At 45.1% G+C, this 15,000-nt stretch overlaps 1 protein-coding gene across 9 annotated transcripts in view; it reads right to left on the bottom strand.

The window, feature by feature from the left end:
- Positions 1-15,000, bottom strand: part of LOC147016535 (adenylate cyclase type 2-like) — a 148,267-nt gene that overhangs the window by 8,581 nt on the left and 124,686 nt on the right. For all 9 annotated transcript variants that reach the window (XM_085845270.1, XM_085845269.1, XM_085845272.1 and 6 more), the window contains 4 exons: positions 14,811-14,969; positions 13,855-14,001; positions 2,279-2,386; positions 262-376 (listed from right to left, as the gene is read on the bottom strand). In XM_085845270.1, the coding sequence (XP_085701396.1) occupies positions 262-376; positions 2,279-2,386; positions 13,855-14,001; positions 14,811-14,969 (529 nt within the window). The remainder of the gene's footprint in view (positions 1-261; positions 377-2,278; positions 2,387-13,854; positions 14,002-14,810; positions 14,970-15,000) is intronic.

Below are 15,000 nucleotides of genomic sequence, written 5' to 3' on the forward strand. Positions count from 1 at the left end.
TCTCTGTTTTTCCTTCCGATGAAGGGTTGACACCTGAAACGTAAGCTTCACGTTTCCCACGGCGGTTAGTACACCTCAATCAACGTTCTGTTTTCTCAATGTTAATCGTCTCAGTCAGACTGAGATTAATGTCACTTGAGCAACCAATGTATCGAGGGTAATGGAGCAACTTCCAGATCCAGATGCAAACAGCAAAGTCACTGAGCACGAGACAAAGTTCTTCGAGAGAAGAAAAGAGAAGACAAAGAGAAATGGTCTTACCAATGCGAAGACAGAAATTGTTGAAGGAGTGTTTGTTAATGAGATCCATCTTCACCATGAGCGCCATTGCAAAATCCACCATGACACCAATATGAAAGTATTGCCGCTGCAACTCCTTCGATACACAAGCCATTGTAATTATAATTTTCATTCTTATCATAACCAGCATCAACACTTTCGTCACATTTTGATGATTCATGTCATCAACATTGTTAATATTTCCATAATCTCATCTTGTTCTTCCTAAAAATATATTTATATGGGGTGAGGCCAACTGGTACTGACGTGCTGCTCTGCTCTCTCCACAACAATCCTTCACCACCGTCCATCACCAGCCATCTTCTTCACTCTCGAACCACCTCCATCTTTCTTCACACAATAATTCAATCTCAACAGTGGTTTATTTTCTCCTGCCTCGCTCGTTCAACACATCTCCTCTCTTCAGAAGTATATCTTCCTCCATTCACACCGGGTGCCCTGCCAATTTCAGTCCATTCTTTACCAACCTTCTTGTCAAGGTCATCTGCACACCAATCTCCTCCTACAGTTTGTCCATCCTCCTTCAATGTACCCTTTGCACTCCTGCAATCTAGCGGACCCAGTTATTCATGCAGACTTGCAGCCTCTGTTGTTGCCGCTCTGTCAGCACCACAGTCTCCAGACCACATAGGTATGCTGGATTTGCGCATGACCTCAGGATTTTCCCGTTCAACTTCTCGATATCTTTCTGTCCGCTACCAAACCCTCCACTTTCCTTAATGCGTTTGCACCCACTTGCATCCTCCTCTACCTCTGTCTCTGAACGACCATCACCACTTACCATTCCACTGTGCGACACAAATATATTTCCCTGCCTTATCTCTTTCACCTCTAAACTGATGTTCATGTTCTCTCTCTGCTTTCCAACCCACATTACGTCCATCTTCTCCAGGTTTGGGCTTCTCAAAAGCCTCCTTCCACCTCTCCAACACTTCCTGTATTTCCTGCTCAATCTCCATTACTATTTCCAGGTCATCTGCATACAGTAGCTTCCTGAGGATCTGTCCTTCTGACCTTGCTGGTCAATTCCATTATCATTTCGTCTGACATTTCAGGTTCAACAACTCTTTCCTGTATTCCCTCGTGCATGCCTTCCACCATACTAACTTCTGCTTCTGGCACTCCCATCCATCTCAGCATCACTAAACCATCTCTCTCGGGAACGTATCTTAAGCCTTCCCAAAGTTCAGATATCATAGTGTCATTCCCTCTTGCATCTTCAACCTCTACTCAACCAACAGTTGTAACAATCCATCCATGGTCCCACCTCCCTTTCAGAACACCTGCTGTTCTTCGCTCATCTTCTACTTCACATTTTCTCATATCCTCCCATCCAGAATGCTCTCCAGGAGTTTCATAACATGAGCTATAAGTATGATGCCTTTTCTTCCACCTGTGCAATCAACCTACCACATCCTTTTCAATCTCATTATTCCCTCCAGGTCTTCAAGAAAGGTCTTCCACTTCCATATCATTCCTTGCCTTTATCCACCATTCTCTTTGCTGCATTGTTCTTCTGCCTGTATAAGTGCAGCAACTCTGCATTTGGTTGTCTTCCTCTATCTTTGAACTCCTTTATCCTCTTCCAAACCTCCTTTGTCTCACAGATTGCCCTCACTACTTCCTTCGTCCACCTTACCTGGTTTATATTCCTTGGTGTTGTGCCCTTTCCCGATGCTCTTCCACACAAATCTTCTTGGACTCCCATAAATGCATCTCAAACATCGGGTTTTCTACAACTACATCTATATCCCATAAATGACAGATGGACAGATGGACAGATGGAGAGCAAACCGATAGTCTCCTCCGATGAAACCGGTAGAGGACCAATAACATGATCCCACCTGGCCGCTCCCTTAGAGAGCGGGTGTTTTTAGCTACTGGCAACTAAAATAGACATTGATTTTAAAAACTCTCATTGCATGGTAGCTCAACATAGTTTAATCACCACAACTATTTTATAATAGCACAAGTTTACCTGTTCATTTTCTTGTCCAGAACTTACACTCAGCCCTGTGGCAGCCATGTATGTGCTTCCAATTGTTTTGATCTTCTCAACACCACTGAACTTTGGTTTCGACAAAAGCTGTGGAGGGGTTGAGCAGTGATGCATATGAATAGAGTAAATTTATTTTCAAGCTAATTCAAGAAAATGGAAATGTGCTTTCTGGGCCATATTTGATGAAAAAAAAAAAGCTTAGTGTTGCGAAGTAACTGCAACAAAGGCTACAGGAGATGATGGATGTAATAGCAAATAATAAATAAGGAGAAAAGACATAAAATTTCATAGCCCCCATGGTTTTAGTAAGTTTGCTGGACGGAGTTAAAGGGCTATGTGGTGAATTGAGGTGAATTGAGGGACATGACGCGGGATCACATGTTGTGCGTCTCGCGTATAAGGGGAGGTCTCTGCGGCACGAGTGGTTGTCCCCGGGGCATTGCCATTTACATCGGCTGTTCACTTGATGCTCATTAACTGAAGGTGCTCATTGACTGGTGAGAATGGAGATTATATCGAACTCCGTGCTTACGCGGATTGTCTGCAATGATTAATCGCACATGTATACGTTACTGCTTATGTACTCCTAGCTGAACCTGTATTCCCCGGTGTGCCCGTAGAAGCGGCTCCAATCAAATGGAATAAAGCCGAAACTCTGAAGGTTCATCTCTCGCTTTTATTTCAATTTATTCCATTTGATTTTCTCGGCTCTCTCAACCAACGATGGACAAGATCTACAAACCAGAGAGGTTCGACGCAGACCCAAACGCGACTGACGCAGAAATGAAATGGTCGCATTGGTTCTGTTCCTTCTCACACTATCTGACCATCATCGAGGAAGGAGCCGACAAATTTGCCGCTCTCGTGAATCATGTCTCGCCCAGCATGTACAGGCTCTTCTCGGAGTGCGACACTTACGAAGCAGCGATCGACGTGCTGCAAGCGCTCTACGTGAAGCCCAAGAACGAGGTATACATACGACATCTTCTCAACACACGCAAGCAAGCAGCCGGGGAGACAATCGATCAGTTCCTGCAAGCTCTGAATCAGCTGGGAAAAGACGGCAGCTTCCGGGCCGTAAGCGCCGAGGAACACCGAAAGGAAGCGACCCGGGAGGCATTCATCCAAGGACTCAGATCAGCCCACATACGGCAACGCTTACTAGAGAAAGCGCAACCCACTCTTGACAAGGTAGTCGATCAGGCACGAGCGATGGATACGGCTCAGCAGCAATCTGAGTCATTTGGGACACCGATGCTGCTAATGAACGCTGCTACGGTGGGAACTCAAGGAACCCCACTGGCACAGACACAGCCAGACATAGGGGATGGAGAAACACCCGAGGAGCCGGATACCCAGGCCACGTCAAACTCCTCAGCAACTGCTCCGCTTGGTAAAAGCTTCTTTTCTGGCTACAAAACGCATCCTCCCCAAAAATGTCCCGCCAGAGATACCACATGCATGAATTGCGACAAGAAAGGGCATTATGCCAGGGTATGTAAATCTACTCTAAGGAGAAATAAACCCACTTCTGCGGCTCTCTACTCGCAGAATAAATTAACTGCAGCCTCCCCGGGGAATCTATCCAAGGCTATCATCAACGTACGAATTAACGGGCATATGGCTGAGGCACTGATTGATACCGGTAGCTCTGAAAGTTTCGTCAACAGCTCGCTAGTGAAGGGCAGGAAATGGGTAATCCACCCGACTGACAATACGGTATGCATGGCCGCCACCTCACTACAATCCCGCGTACGAGGGTACTGCAATGTTGAATTGGACGTAAAAGGGTACACGCATCGGGATGTAAGGGTACTGGTGTTTCGTGATTTGTGCGCAGACGTAATTCTGAGTCATAATGACCTCAAGCAGCACACGAGCGTCGAAATACCCTTTGGAGGAAGCAAGCCTCGTCTAATTTTAAATGCGTTGACCACCGCGGAGGTGACATCCCCCCCAGCTGTTCGCTAACTTGTCGCCAGTCTGCAAACCGATAGCGATCAAATCGCGGCGATATACCACTGCTGACATGAATTTCATCACTTCGGAAACCAAGCGATTACTGGAAGAGGGAATTATAGAACCGAGCGACTCGCCATGGCGCGCACAGGTGTTAGTAACCAGCAGTCAGAACCATAAGAAACGAATGGTTGTCGATTATTCCCAAACGGTCAATCGCTTCACCCAACTCGACGCCTACCCCCTGCCGCGCATAGACGAGATGGTCGAACGCGTGGCCAATTATAAGGTATTCAGTACCATCGACTTGCGAAGCGCCTATCATCACCCCATCCGAGAGGAAGACAAACCTTACACTGCATTCCAGGCAGGGAGGCGCCTCTACCAATTCAGGAGAATACCTTTCGGTGTCACGAATGGAGTAGCTTGCTTCCAACGGGTTATGGACGACATCATCTCAGATGAAAACCTCAAAGACACTTTTGTTTACGTGGATAATGTCACAGTGTGCGGTAGGGATCAGAGGGAACATGATAGGAATCTGGACAGATTCTTGAGCATTGCTAGAAAATATAATCTGACTCTCAACTACGAGAAATGCGTATTCTCGGCAAGGTCAATTGACCTTCTCGGCTACACGATAGCCGACGGCACAATTAAGCCTGATCCTGAGCGATTGCGCCCGCTCCGTGAGCTACCCCCTCCTCAGGACCTGCAGGCAATGCGCCGGGTGATCGGGATGTTCGCTTACTATGCGAGATGGATTTCGCAATACTCCGAGAAAATACATCCCCTAGTGCATTGCAAAAACTTTCCACCAGATGCCGCTGTTGTAAGAGCTTTCCACAACCTCAAGGATGATATCAGTAAGTCCGTGGTTTTATCGATCGACAGCTCGGTGCCCTTCGTGGTGGAAACCGACGCTTCAAATCACGCCATAGCTGCTACACTTAATCAGTCTGGGCGGCCGGTCGCTTTCTTCTCGAGAACTCTCTCTGGAAGCGAACAGAGACACTCAGCGATAGAGAAGGAAGCGTACGCCATCGTTGAAGCGCTGCGGAAATGGAGACATTATTTACTGGGAAACCACTTCACGCTCATTACGGACCAACGATCCGTGGCATTCATGTTTGATGGGAAAAATAACGGAAAAATTAAGAATGAAAAAATTATGAGATGGCAGATAGACCTAGCTTGCTACAGTTACGACATTGTTTACCGGCCCGGGAAAGAAAACCCTGCTGCAGATACCTTCTCTCGGGTCTACAGTTCGGCAACAATCAGTCAGGCTTTGCATGACCTCCATGTGTCTCTGTGCCACCCGGGGGTAACCAGGATGGCACATTTCGTGCGCAGACAAAATCTTCCCTATTCTGTTGAAGATATTAAACAAATGAATGCTTCATGCCCTGTTTGTGCTGATCTAAAACCCAGATTCTTTGGCGCGGCATCTGGCAGACTGATCAAGGCCACTTCCCCCTTCGAGAGACTAAACATCGACTTCAAAGGGCCCCTGCCGACTGAAACAGACAACAGATACATATTCACCGTTGTTGATGAATATTCAAGGTTCCCTTTCGCGTTTCCGTGCTCGGATATGACCTCGGGCACTGTCGTGAAATGTCTCTCTGACCTCTTCGCTATGTTTGGGAGACCTTCGTACATACATTCAGACAGAGGGCCGTGTTTCATGTCGGCCGGGCTAAAACAATTCCTACTAGAGCTCGGCATAGCAACTAGTCGAACGACGGGTTACAACCCACAGGGAAACGGGCAGGTGGAACGGTATAACGGAGTTATTTGGAAAGCCGTAACTCTGGCGCTGAAATCGAGAGGACTGGGCCCCGAGCGGTGGGAGGTTACTCTTCCCGACGCTCTGAATTCCATACGCTCTTTGCTCTGCACGTCCACCAATGCCACTCCTCACGAACGAATGTTTACTCACCAACGACGTTATGTTGACGGTCAAACGGTGCCCAACTGGCTGACCCATCCCGGTACAGTGTTCATGAAACGCCCGGTACGACAAAGCAAGTATGAACCCATGGTGGAGGGGGTCGAACTCATTGACACTAATCCAGAGTATGCTCATGTCAGGCTCCCGGATGGCAGGGAGACCACTGTGTCGGTTCGCCATCTGGCTCCCTCAGGTACTCCTCCCGCCGGTACACCACCTTCTGGCACTCCTCCTTCTGACATTTCCAGGAACTCCGCCGGGCGACGGGCTGCCGCGTTCCACCCGAGAGCGATCGAGGAGTCATCCCCGGCACAAGTCGAGGCTCACCAAGAGGATCGGGAGTCTCCCTCAAGTGAAACTGCCGTTTACTCCCGGAGAGGTCGACGAATAAGGCCCCCTCGACGACTCAATCTGTAAAGGGGATTATCGGCATTCTCGCTGCTCATGCTCCTATATGCCCATTATATCATATATCGATGCTCATTTCCATGCTCCTACAACTCAAAATAATCACTGCTTGGCATGTATGCTTCTGTAGATCAATTAGTCCGCGTTGCTTGAAATGTATACTCCTATAGTGCTAAAGCAATCATGGTGTGTAAGATGGGCCCCTAGTTACATTTTAAAGGTGCGGAGAATGTGGTGAATTGAGGTGAATTGAGGGACATGACGCGGGATCACATGTTGTGCGTCTCGCGTATAAGGGGAGGTCTCTGCGGAACGAGTGGTTGTCCCCGGGGCATTGCCATTTACATCGGCTGTCCACTTGATGCTCGTTAACTGAAGGTGCTCATTGACTGGTGAGAATGGAGATTATATCGAACTCCGTGCTTACGCGGATTGTCTGCAATGATTAATCGCACATGTATACGTTACTGCTTATGTACTCCTAGCTGAACCTGTATTCCCCGGTGTGCCCGTAGAAGCGGCTCCAATCAAATGGAATAAAGCCTAAACTCTGAAGGTTCTTCTCTCGCTTTTATTTCAGGCTAGCCCATATTTACAAGATTTATGTGTATACGCAAATGACTTGAGTGGTCATATGACATGGAAGATTGCGTACGATTGGGCAAGATTGCATCAGTAACAAAAGGGCCGCCAGTCGGCCATCTTGGATTTGATCTCGGGAGGGGGGGGGGAAGACGTACATATGTCAGCCATTATTCGATACCTGAGTGCCAAGTTTGAACAAGATCAGTAAATGTATATCTGAGAAATGGTTGAGGACGTGTTCAACATTGGGGGCTTTTTTTACATCGAAAATGGCTGCCGGTCGGCCATGTTTGATTGAATCATGGAACAAAAGGATGTGCGTATGTATAGCATAATATATTGTCTTTCTGCCAAGTTTGAACAAAATCGATCAATACATGTCCGAGATATAGCTGCGGACCGACTGGACCCAATCTATAAGCCCCCGTTTCGGACCAAGTCCAACGGGGGCTAAAAACGTACAATGGTCATCCCAAAAGTTATGGAACCTCATTTATCACTTTTTCAATAAAGGTGGAGGTGACCATAAAATTGCACATGGAGTACCTAATTATTGACCGATTCATATATCTGTTAAGGAGCCTGGTGTTGGCTTAGTGGTTAGGGTGGCGGCTTGGGATCCCAGGGTCCTGAGTTCAAGCCCCGTTGGCTGCTGAATTAACACCAGGGGGTTGACTCAGCCTGTCATCCTTCCGAGGTCGGCGAAATGAGTGCCAGTGTACTGGTCCCGGTGTATGCCCCGGTTAGAATTGGTGTACCATATCCCTGTGTGTCGTAAGAGGCAACCAGGGTTGGCGTCAGGAAGGGCATCCGGCCATAAAACATTGCCTCAAGAAAAAGCCAAACCCCTGCACAGCAGGGAAAAATGGCTGTAAAAAAACGGTCATTTATTTTTTTATTTTCATATATCTGTTAAATATCAAGTTTCTCAGTCAATTAATTATGTTTTGGCAATTAAATTAACATTCAACGAGCACCAAGGACATCACAGAACTGTGGCAGAAAGCTATAGCAAACCAGACTTCATATTTCTTGTTAAATTAATGGTGAGGAAGGAGGAAAAATGCACCTGAAATGCAGCAAGGAATTTAAAAGGAAAATTATTCATAAACCGTAACATTTATCAAAACCAGAACCAATAACCATATACGTAGTGATAAGGTATGCACGTTTGAAAAATGACCCGAGACAAATTCAGAGGTGTTTATATTTTGGTTTTTTTACCTTCGCATTCTGTGAAAAGTTATGTTTTGGTCGGCGTGTATTTATTTATTTATTTATTTATTTGTTTGTAATCTAGTGATTCGTATAACTCAAAAAATATTAAACCGAATTACATGAAATTTGGTGGGATGATTGGTTATTAGCCAGGAAGCATTCGATTAGATTTTGGGATCGTTCAGGTCAAAGGTCAAGGTCACGAAAAGGTCAAAATCGTCTTTTTACGATAACACGGTCAATTTTTATTCAATTTGCATGCAACTGACGCCAAAATGTTCAGAATTCAACGCCTCATCTTGTGATATGCAATATGACACAATGACGCCCATACTCTTGTTACCGGTTAGGGGTCAAAGGTCAGGGGGGTCACGACTTTGAAAAATATGCGGTTTTTGTCATAACGCGGTCAATTCTTGTCCACTTTACATGAACCCAGCACCAAAATGTTCAGAATTTAATGCCCAATCTTGTGACACAATGACGTCATAACACATGTCACCGGTTGGGGTAAAATGTCGGGGGGGGGGTCACGCCCTTGAAAAATATGCGGTTTTCGGCATAACTCAGTCAATTCTTATTCGATTTGCATGAAGCCAGCATCAAACGAGATTACCTTCTCTTGTTGAAACGTTGTATTCACCGAGCTTGCGAGTGAAGACTCGCCAAAACGATGTGAGTTGATTGTTGTTTAGTCCATAGCCCCCGAAAGTCAGGGGGGGGGTCATGACATTATAGATATGTGGTTTGTGTCATAAGACCATTCATATGAAACCAGTTCCCCACACTCATACCAAGAACAAAAAAGTAGTGGCGGCGAAGGTATGCGCTCTATGAGTGCCCGTTCTAGTTTCATCATAAAATGAGGCTGTCTGTCATGGCACTGCCTTACATGAACAAACATGCTGAATTTAAGGATGGGCTACTGGCCAAATATCCTGTGATGTCGGGCTAAAGACCAGTCAAGTAAGACCTCCAATGACGTCACAGTGGAATGAATGTCTCAAATGGTCAACGATGCGTTTAAACACCATTATCATGAATGACTGCTGCAACCCTCTTCCTCGTCCACTGAAGAATCATTCCTGGTGCAAATGAGCCTCCAACTGTGTGAGAGTCTGCACAAGAGGGTCCATTTCCTTAATTATACGCCCAAAAATGTCCCAAATGTGTTATGTTTGGAATTAAATGTGGACTCCTTGCTGGCTTGATGGCTTATGCTTGGTATTGGCTTAATGGTTAGGGTGGCGAGCTTTGGATCCAAGGGTCCTGAGTTCAAATCCCGCTCAGCTGTTGAATTAATACCAGGTGGGGTTAACTCGGTCTGTCATCCCTCTGAGGTCGGTAAAATGAGTGCCAGCTTGCCCGTATACTGTGTCGGAGCGGTGACCCGTCAAGGATTGTACCCAATAGCTAAGGAGACTGCTTAGGCAGCACCAACGCTCTGCACAGAGTATGGTCCCAATCTCCTCCTCCTTGCTGGCCAGCGTAATGTTGTGACGACATTGTTTCACCTGAAGTCGGTAACTGCATAAGAACGGTGGGGTCTGGCATTGTCATTCACGAACACTCATCTTGTTAGAGGTGGATGGCTGCAAAATGTGGAACAACAAGACTATCCGAAACGTCCCTGCAGTACTTTGTGCCCGTCAGGTTACCCTGCACAGTGACAAGGTCACTTTTACAATCGTAACAGGCAGACCCTTTATCATAACGGATGCACCACCAAACGGGATGGACTTTACAATGTTCTTGAGTGTGCGTACAAAGGGTGTACAAAGCATGAAACCGGTTCCAGACAGTTCTCATCGATACCGTATGACCGAGTTCATATTCATGCCACAATAAAAGGTTGAGGTGATCGTTCATGTGTGCTTGTGACAAAAGGAATATGTCCGACAGGCGTGATCACAGCAGCATTTGTATCCCCCACCTCTCTGACAAGATCGGAGATGGGGACATTAAAACGAGCTCGGTCCGACTGACCGATCATCCGTCCATGTACTTTGTGTACGTGATATTTTAAAAAAAACAAAAAACCGTTGAACATTTATTTAGCTTTCATATTGCAGATATCTATTCCCCATGACATCATCTCAACTTGATTCGATCACGGCTCTGATTGGCTGAATTATGTTGCCATGGCAACCATCTCAGTAACTTGGCTTATGTATGCGATATTTCAAAAACCCTTCAACATTTAGCATTCATATTACACAGATCTATTCCTTACCACCCAAACGGTAGGAAACAGAGTGTTAGCTCCTTGTCTCTGTTCGATGTCCTCATCGGATCGAGGTCTGTATTTAACATATTTGGTTTGTTGATGTTCGTGGACAAATCTGCTGATGGTCTGATGGAAACAAAATTGACCTCAAATTTTGACTGTAATATATCCCAGCATTGTTCATTCCAATAATTGGTCAGAGATCAGGTCGTTTAGAAACAAGAAAGACTTGACTGCTATGATGGATTCCATAGATTTCTTTGCTCATCTCGACAAAGGATTTCTACAAAGGAAAGCAAGTATACTGGTCTCTCATTGAGAGGATCAGTTATTGCACTCTTCTTGTAGACAGACGTGATGTTTGGTGACTTCCAGACAAATGGAAGATAGCCAAAGGACAAGGACAGGTTGAATGATGCAGATGAGAAGCAAGAGCATCAGCAGGATTTGAAAACATGGGCATTGATGCCATCGGACCCATCGCCTAAGAAGGGTCGAAGCTGGACCGGACTTTTTTAACCGTCACGTGTGAGAAGGACAAAATCCAGTGGACAAGGGGGACGAGGGAGTAAGATAGGGGCGGAATTGGATTTGCGAGATGATATGTAGCCTGTTTCAGGATGGACACAAAAGTTGTTGGGAGCCTTATAGAGGAACCTAACGTCAGGTTTTCTTTCCATGTTGAAAAAGCATGCTGCTTGACCGGAGCTGACTTCCTATAAGATTCAGCGTAAGTGGGACGAGAATGTGGACGGTATAAACTGGTGCACACGAGAAGGTAATCTATTGTGAAAGCAGTCCCAAGTGGAATCAATATCACATGCTGTGGAGATGGCAGCAAAATCCTTTTGTGGAGGCAGATTGGAGTCCCTGCCAGTGGGCTTGCTCCAAACAGCCATATTCTGGGGCAATGAGCTTTCTTCCGCATAATTACCAGGGATGGGCTTTAACAAAGAACATGGTCATACGAGTCAAAAGGGGCAGAGGAAGAACAGCAGAGGTTGGAAAGAAAGTTCACATTACAAGGTCCAGGAGGGAGGACGCACCAGTTGCAGAAATCCAGGTTGGGAAGTTCACAGATTGCGTCAGACCCACAGAGTCACAGAAGGCCTTAGATGGATGATTATTGATGTTACTCATCCGCATAAACTTGAGCCAAGGCTTTGGTGGCACTTTTTTCAGGAATCATTCATTGGAGTTTCATTATTCCATGATCTTTTCTCAAAAGTGGAACAACATATCAAAAAGGCCTCCAACAAAAAAAAACATCCATGCACAATGCAGGTTTCCAAAATACCCAAGGATATACAAGGAAATTCGACACAGGAGGAGGCCAATCGGCCCATCATGCCTGTGCCACATCGACACCAGACCAATTTATATTAAAAAAAGAAAAATGCAAAATGTTCTTTTTTTGTGTCTTTTGTTGGTTTTTCTTGTCACTTACCCAACTCATCCACCTGGTTTCATCGAAATCAGTCCACAATGCTTGGAAACATCATGATTTCTATCATTTTGATCCTATCTCTCAATGGCGAAGAATCACCGAAAAACATGAAAAAAAATATTCTCATATCCGGATCTGGATCTTCACAAAAATTGAATCAATTCTTTCTTGTGACATGCCTAACTTGTCCATCACATTCCATATGAATCCGTCCATAACTTTTTGAGATGTCGTGCTCACAGACAGACAAACAAACAGGCAATCAGACATGGGTGAACACATAACCTCCGTCCACCTTCGGTGGAGCAGGTAATAAAACGTCATTAAAAAAAGAAAAAAAGAATGATAACTATGAGAGTGCCGACAAAAGAATTATCCCATGATTGAAAACAACCCAAAAATTATGCTGAAAATTTGGGGTTAAGATTATCTGGGGTTTTCTCAGATCTAAAGTTAAACTAGAACACCTTTTGAGGCCACAAGCCACGCAACTGGCAAAAGTCCAATTGGTGTTGGTTGTGCTGTAGAGCTTTTGATGTGGTGTGTCCCTTGCTCGAGGGACGAGGCTTTCTCTCATTACTTGTAGTCTCCATTTGTGGATTTCTGGAGTCCTCACAAGCCTCAAAGTATCCACTTTCGTTTTTACAGATCACTTATCGAGGACCAATTTGTGGGAAATTGCTGTCATCACATTAATGAACCCCAGACATCCTCCAGTTGTCTGAAACTCTGACATCTGTATCAATGCTGACAACTTACCGTGTCGATTCAGACAATGTAATGTGTCCATTGTGACAAGTTGCCGTCTCAATTCTGACAACTGTATCGATTCAGACAAATTGTGTCGAGTCTGACAACGTTGACGACTCTGACAATTCTGCTGTGAGTCTTCACCAATGGTGGTGTCACACCGGTCCTCACCATTTTCCTTTTTCACCTCCCCTCCCCAATACCTAAAGCATGGAATATGTTCTTCTATGGAGGACAGTTTCCTCCTCATCTATAACTTCAGCTCACTGGCATCTCAGTTCATGTTGTTTTTAGGGCAGGTATCACCTATTCAGCATTTTGCTTTAATGCAGAGCACTGTCTCATATTGAGGTTGAGAGCTTCTTCATCACTGGAAAAGGTGCAGTCTTTATTATTTTCAGCACACATTCCAGATGCTCAGTCTGACCGCCCAAACGTATGTGGTTCCGGCATTGAAGGGGGTCTGTGTCCCTTTATTGATTGTTTTGTAAGGTAATTGTGAGTCAGATTATGGTTAGTCAGCCATATGGCTTTCATCCAGGCTACTTGTCAGGGGTCACCGAACGCGCTCCGGGGAGGTGTGCAAAGAAGATAAATGCCCAAACCCCATTGTGTGAGTTCCGGCAATTAGCTTCGCCTCTTTTGTGTGGGCCGCTCCTGAAATTCCCAGAGCATGATGCTGAATTTTTGATGCTTAGCCTCTGTCCATGATAAGTCAAATGCATTCCCTTTGGGGTTTAAGTCGGTACATCCGCTGTGCTGGCGTGTCGAAGCTGGATTATTGTGAGGAGAAAGAACCAGTGTAAAAAGGTCACAGGTATCGACAAAGTCACGGACAGGTGGGCAAGCACGATGGAGACTGTTATCTGTGTTGTTTGTTCGAAATGTGACATCAACGACAAAATGTCAGAAGCAAATTTTGTACATGAAGAAGAGCAATATCACAGAATGTGGAGGTCATGGTGTGATGTGTATTCAGAGGGACTCGTTGGAGAACGACTTACCTCATCAAAGTCAGAGATTATTTCATTCAGGAGTCGCAGGCACTCGAGACCTTCGTGGTTCACATCAGATTCTGTATAGAACTCCTTAAAATCTGGGATGGAGGCGAACATGACGCAAACACAGTCGTACGACTGATGATATAAATCCTGAGGAAGGGCACAGCGTGAAATATAATTAATGTGACAATCAAGTCGAAGACCAATCATGCTTCTTACACTCCATATAGCAGGTCTCCTCACTCCTCACTCCTCACTCCAAGTGCAGAGCAGCTGCTGTCCATGCGCAATCAAGAAATACCACAATGCCTTGCAAACTCACAAGCCAGTCATGCCTCTTTCAGTATGCGAAAGGTTTGTTGACGGATCCCTCACCTGTTTTACACACCTTGTAAAAAAAGGTATGAACACAAATAAAGTTTGCCTCAATAGTGAGGCAAATATGTTTGGAAGTTCAATTGTTCACAATAACAATGGCAAAATAGTATGATCGATACTATAAGAGAGATGATTGTACGTCTATCTGTCTATCTGTCTATCTGTCTGTCTGTCTGTGTGTAATTGTGGAGCCATTTTTCTCAGTGATGGCTAAATGGATTCTCGTCAAACTATCAGAGGGTCATCAGTGATTGCTTTCGACAAAACAAAACATTCTTGACAATTTTGGAAGAAAAAAAAAAAGTTGGATTTTTAAAAATCACTATAGTGCCGAAGTCTTTGTAGCGATGTGAAAGGTCATATTAAATGATCCCCGACTCCTCTTCCTTTGTGGGTGGAAGAAAGTGTTTTAGGCCTCCACAAAATGAAAATATGGGGAAAAAAAACAACATTTGATTTCTTCAAAATACCCAACAGGATTAGAACAGCACCGAGCAATGCCGGGTAAACCCTGCTAGTTATTAATAATTATCAGAGCAATATATTTTAGAAAACTCCGAGGAAATGCTTTGCGTATCTACCTCATTCTTACGATGACATGTAAGAAAGTGCTCCGCCACATGGCCTGGAAGGACATTTTCCAGCAAGACGCGATTCAGATTTTCCATTGTTTCAATTTCATCACATTCCTTCTTGAACTTGCGCTTCCATAAAAAGTCCAAGCGACAATAATACTCATTCTGGTAGGAATGGGATAGAAGATATATCGGT

This window comes from Eptatretus burgeri, chromosome 11 (genome assembly GCF_056783735.1).
Source record: "Eptatretus burgeri isolate ZD-2024b chromosome 11, Ebu_testis_v1, whole genome shotgun sequence".
Lineage (NCBI taxonomy): Eukaryota > Metazoa > Chordata > Myxini > Myxiniformes > Myxinidae > Eptatretus > Eptatretus burgeri.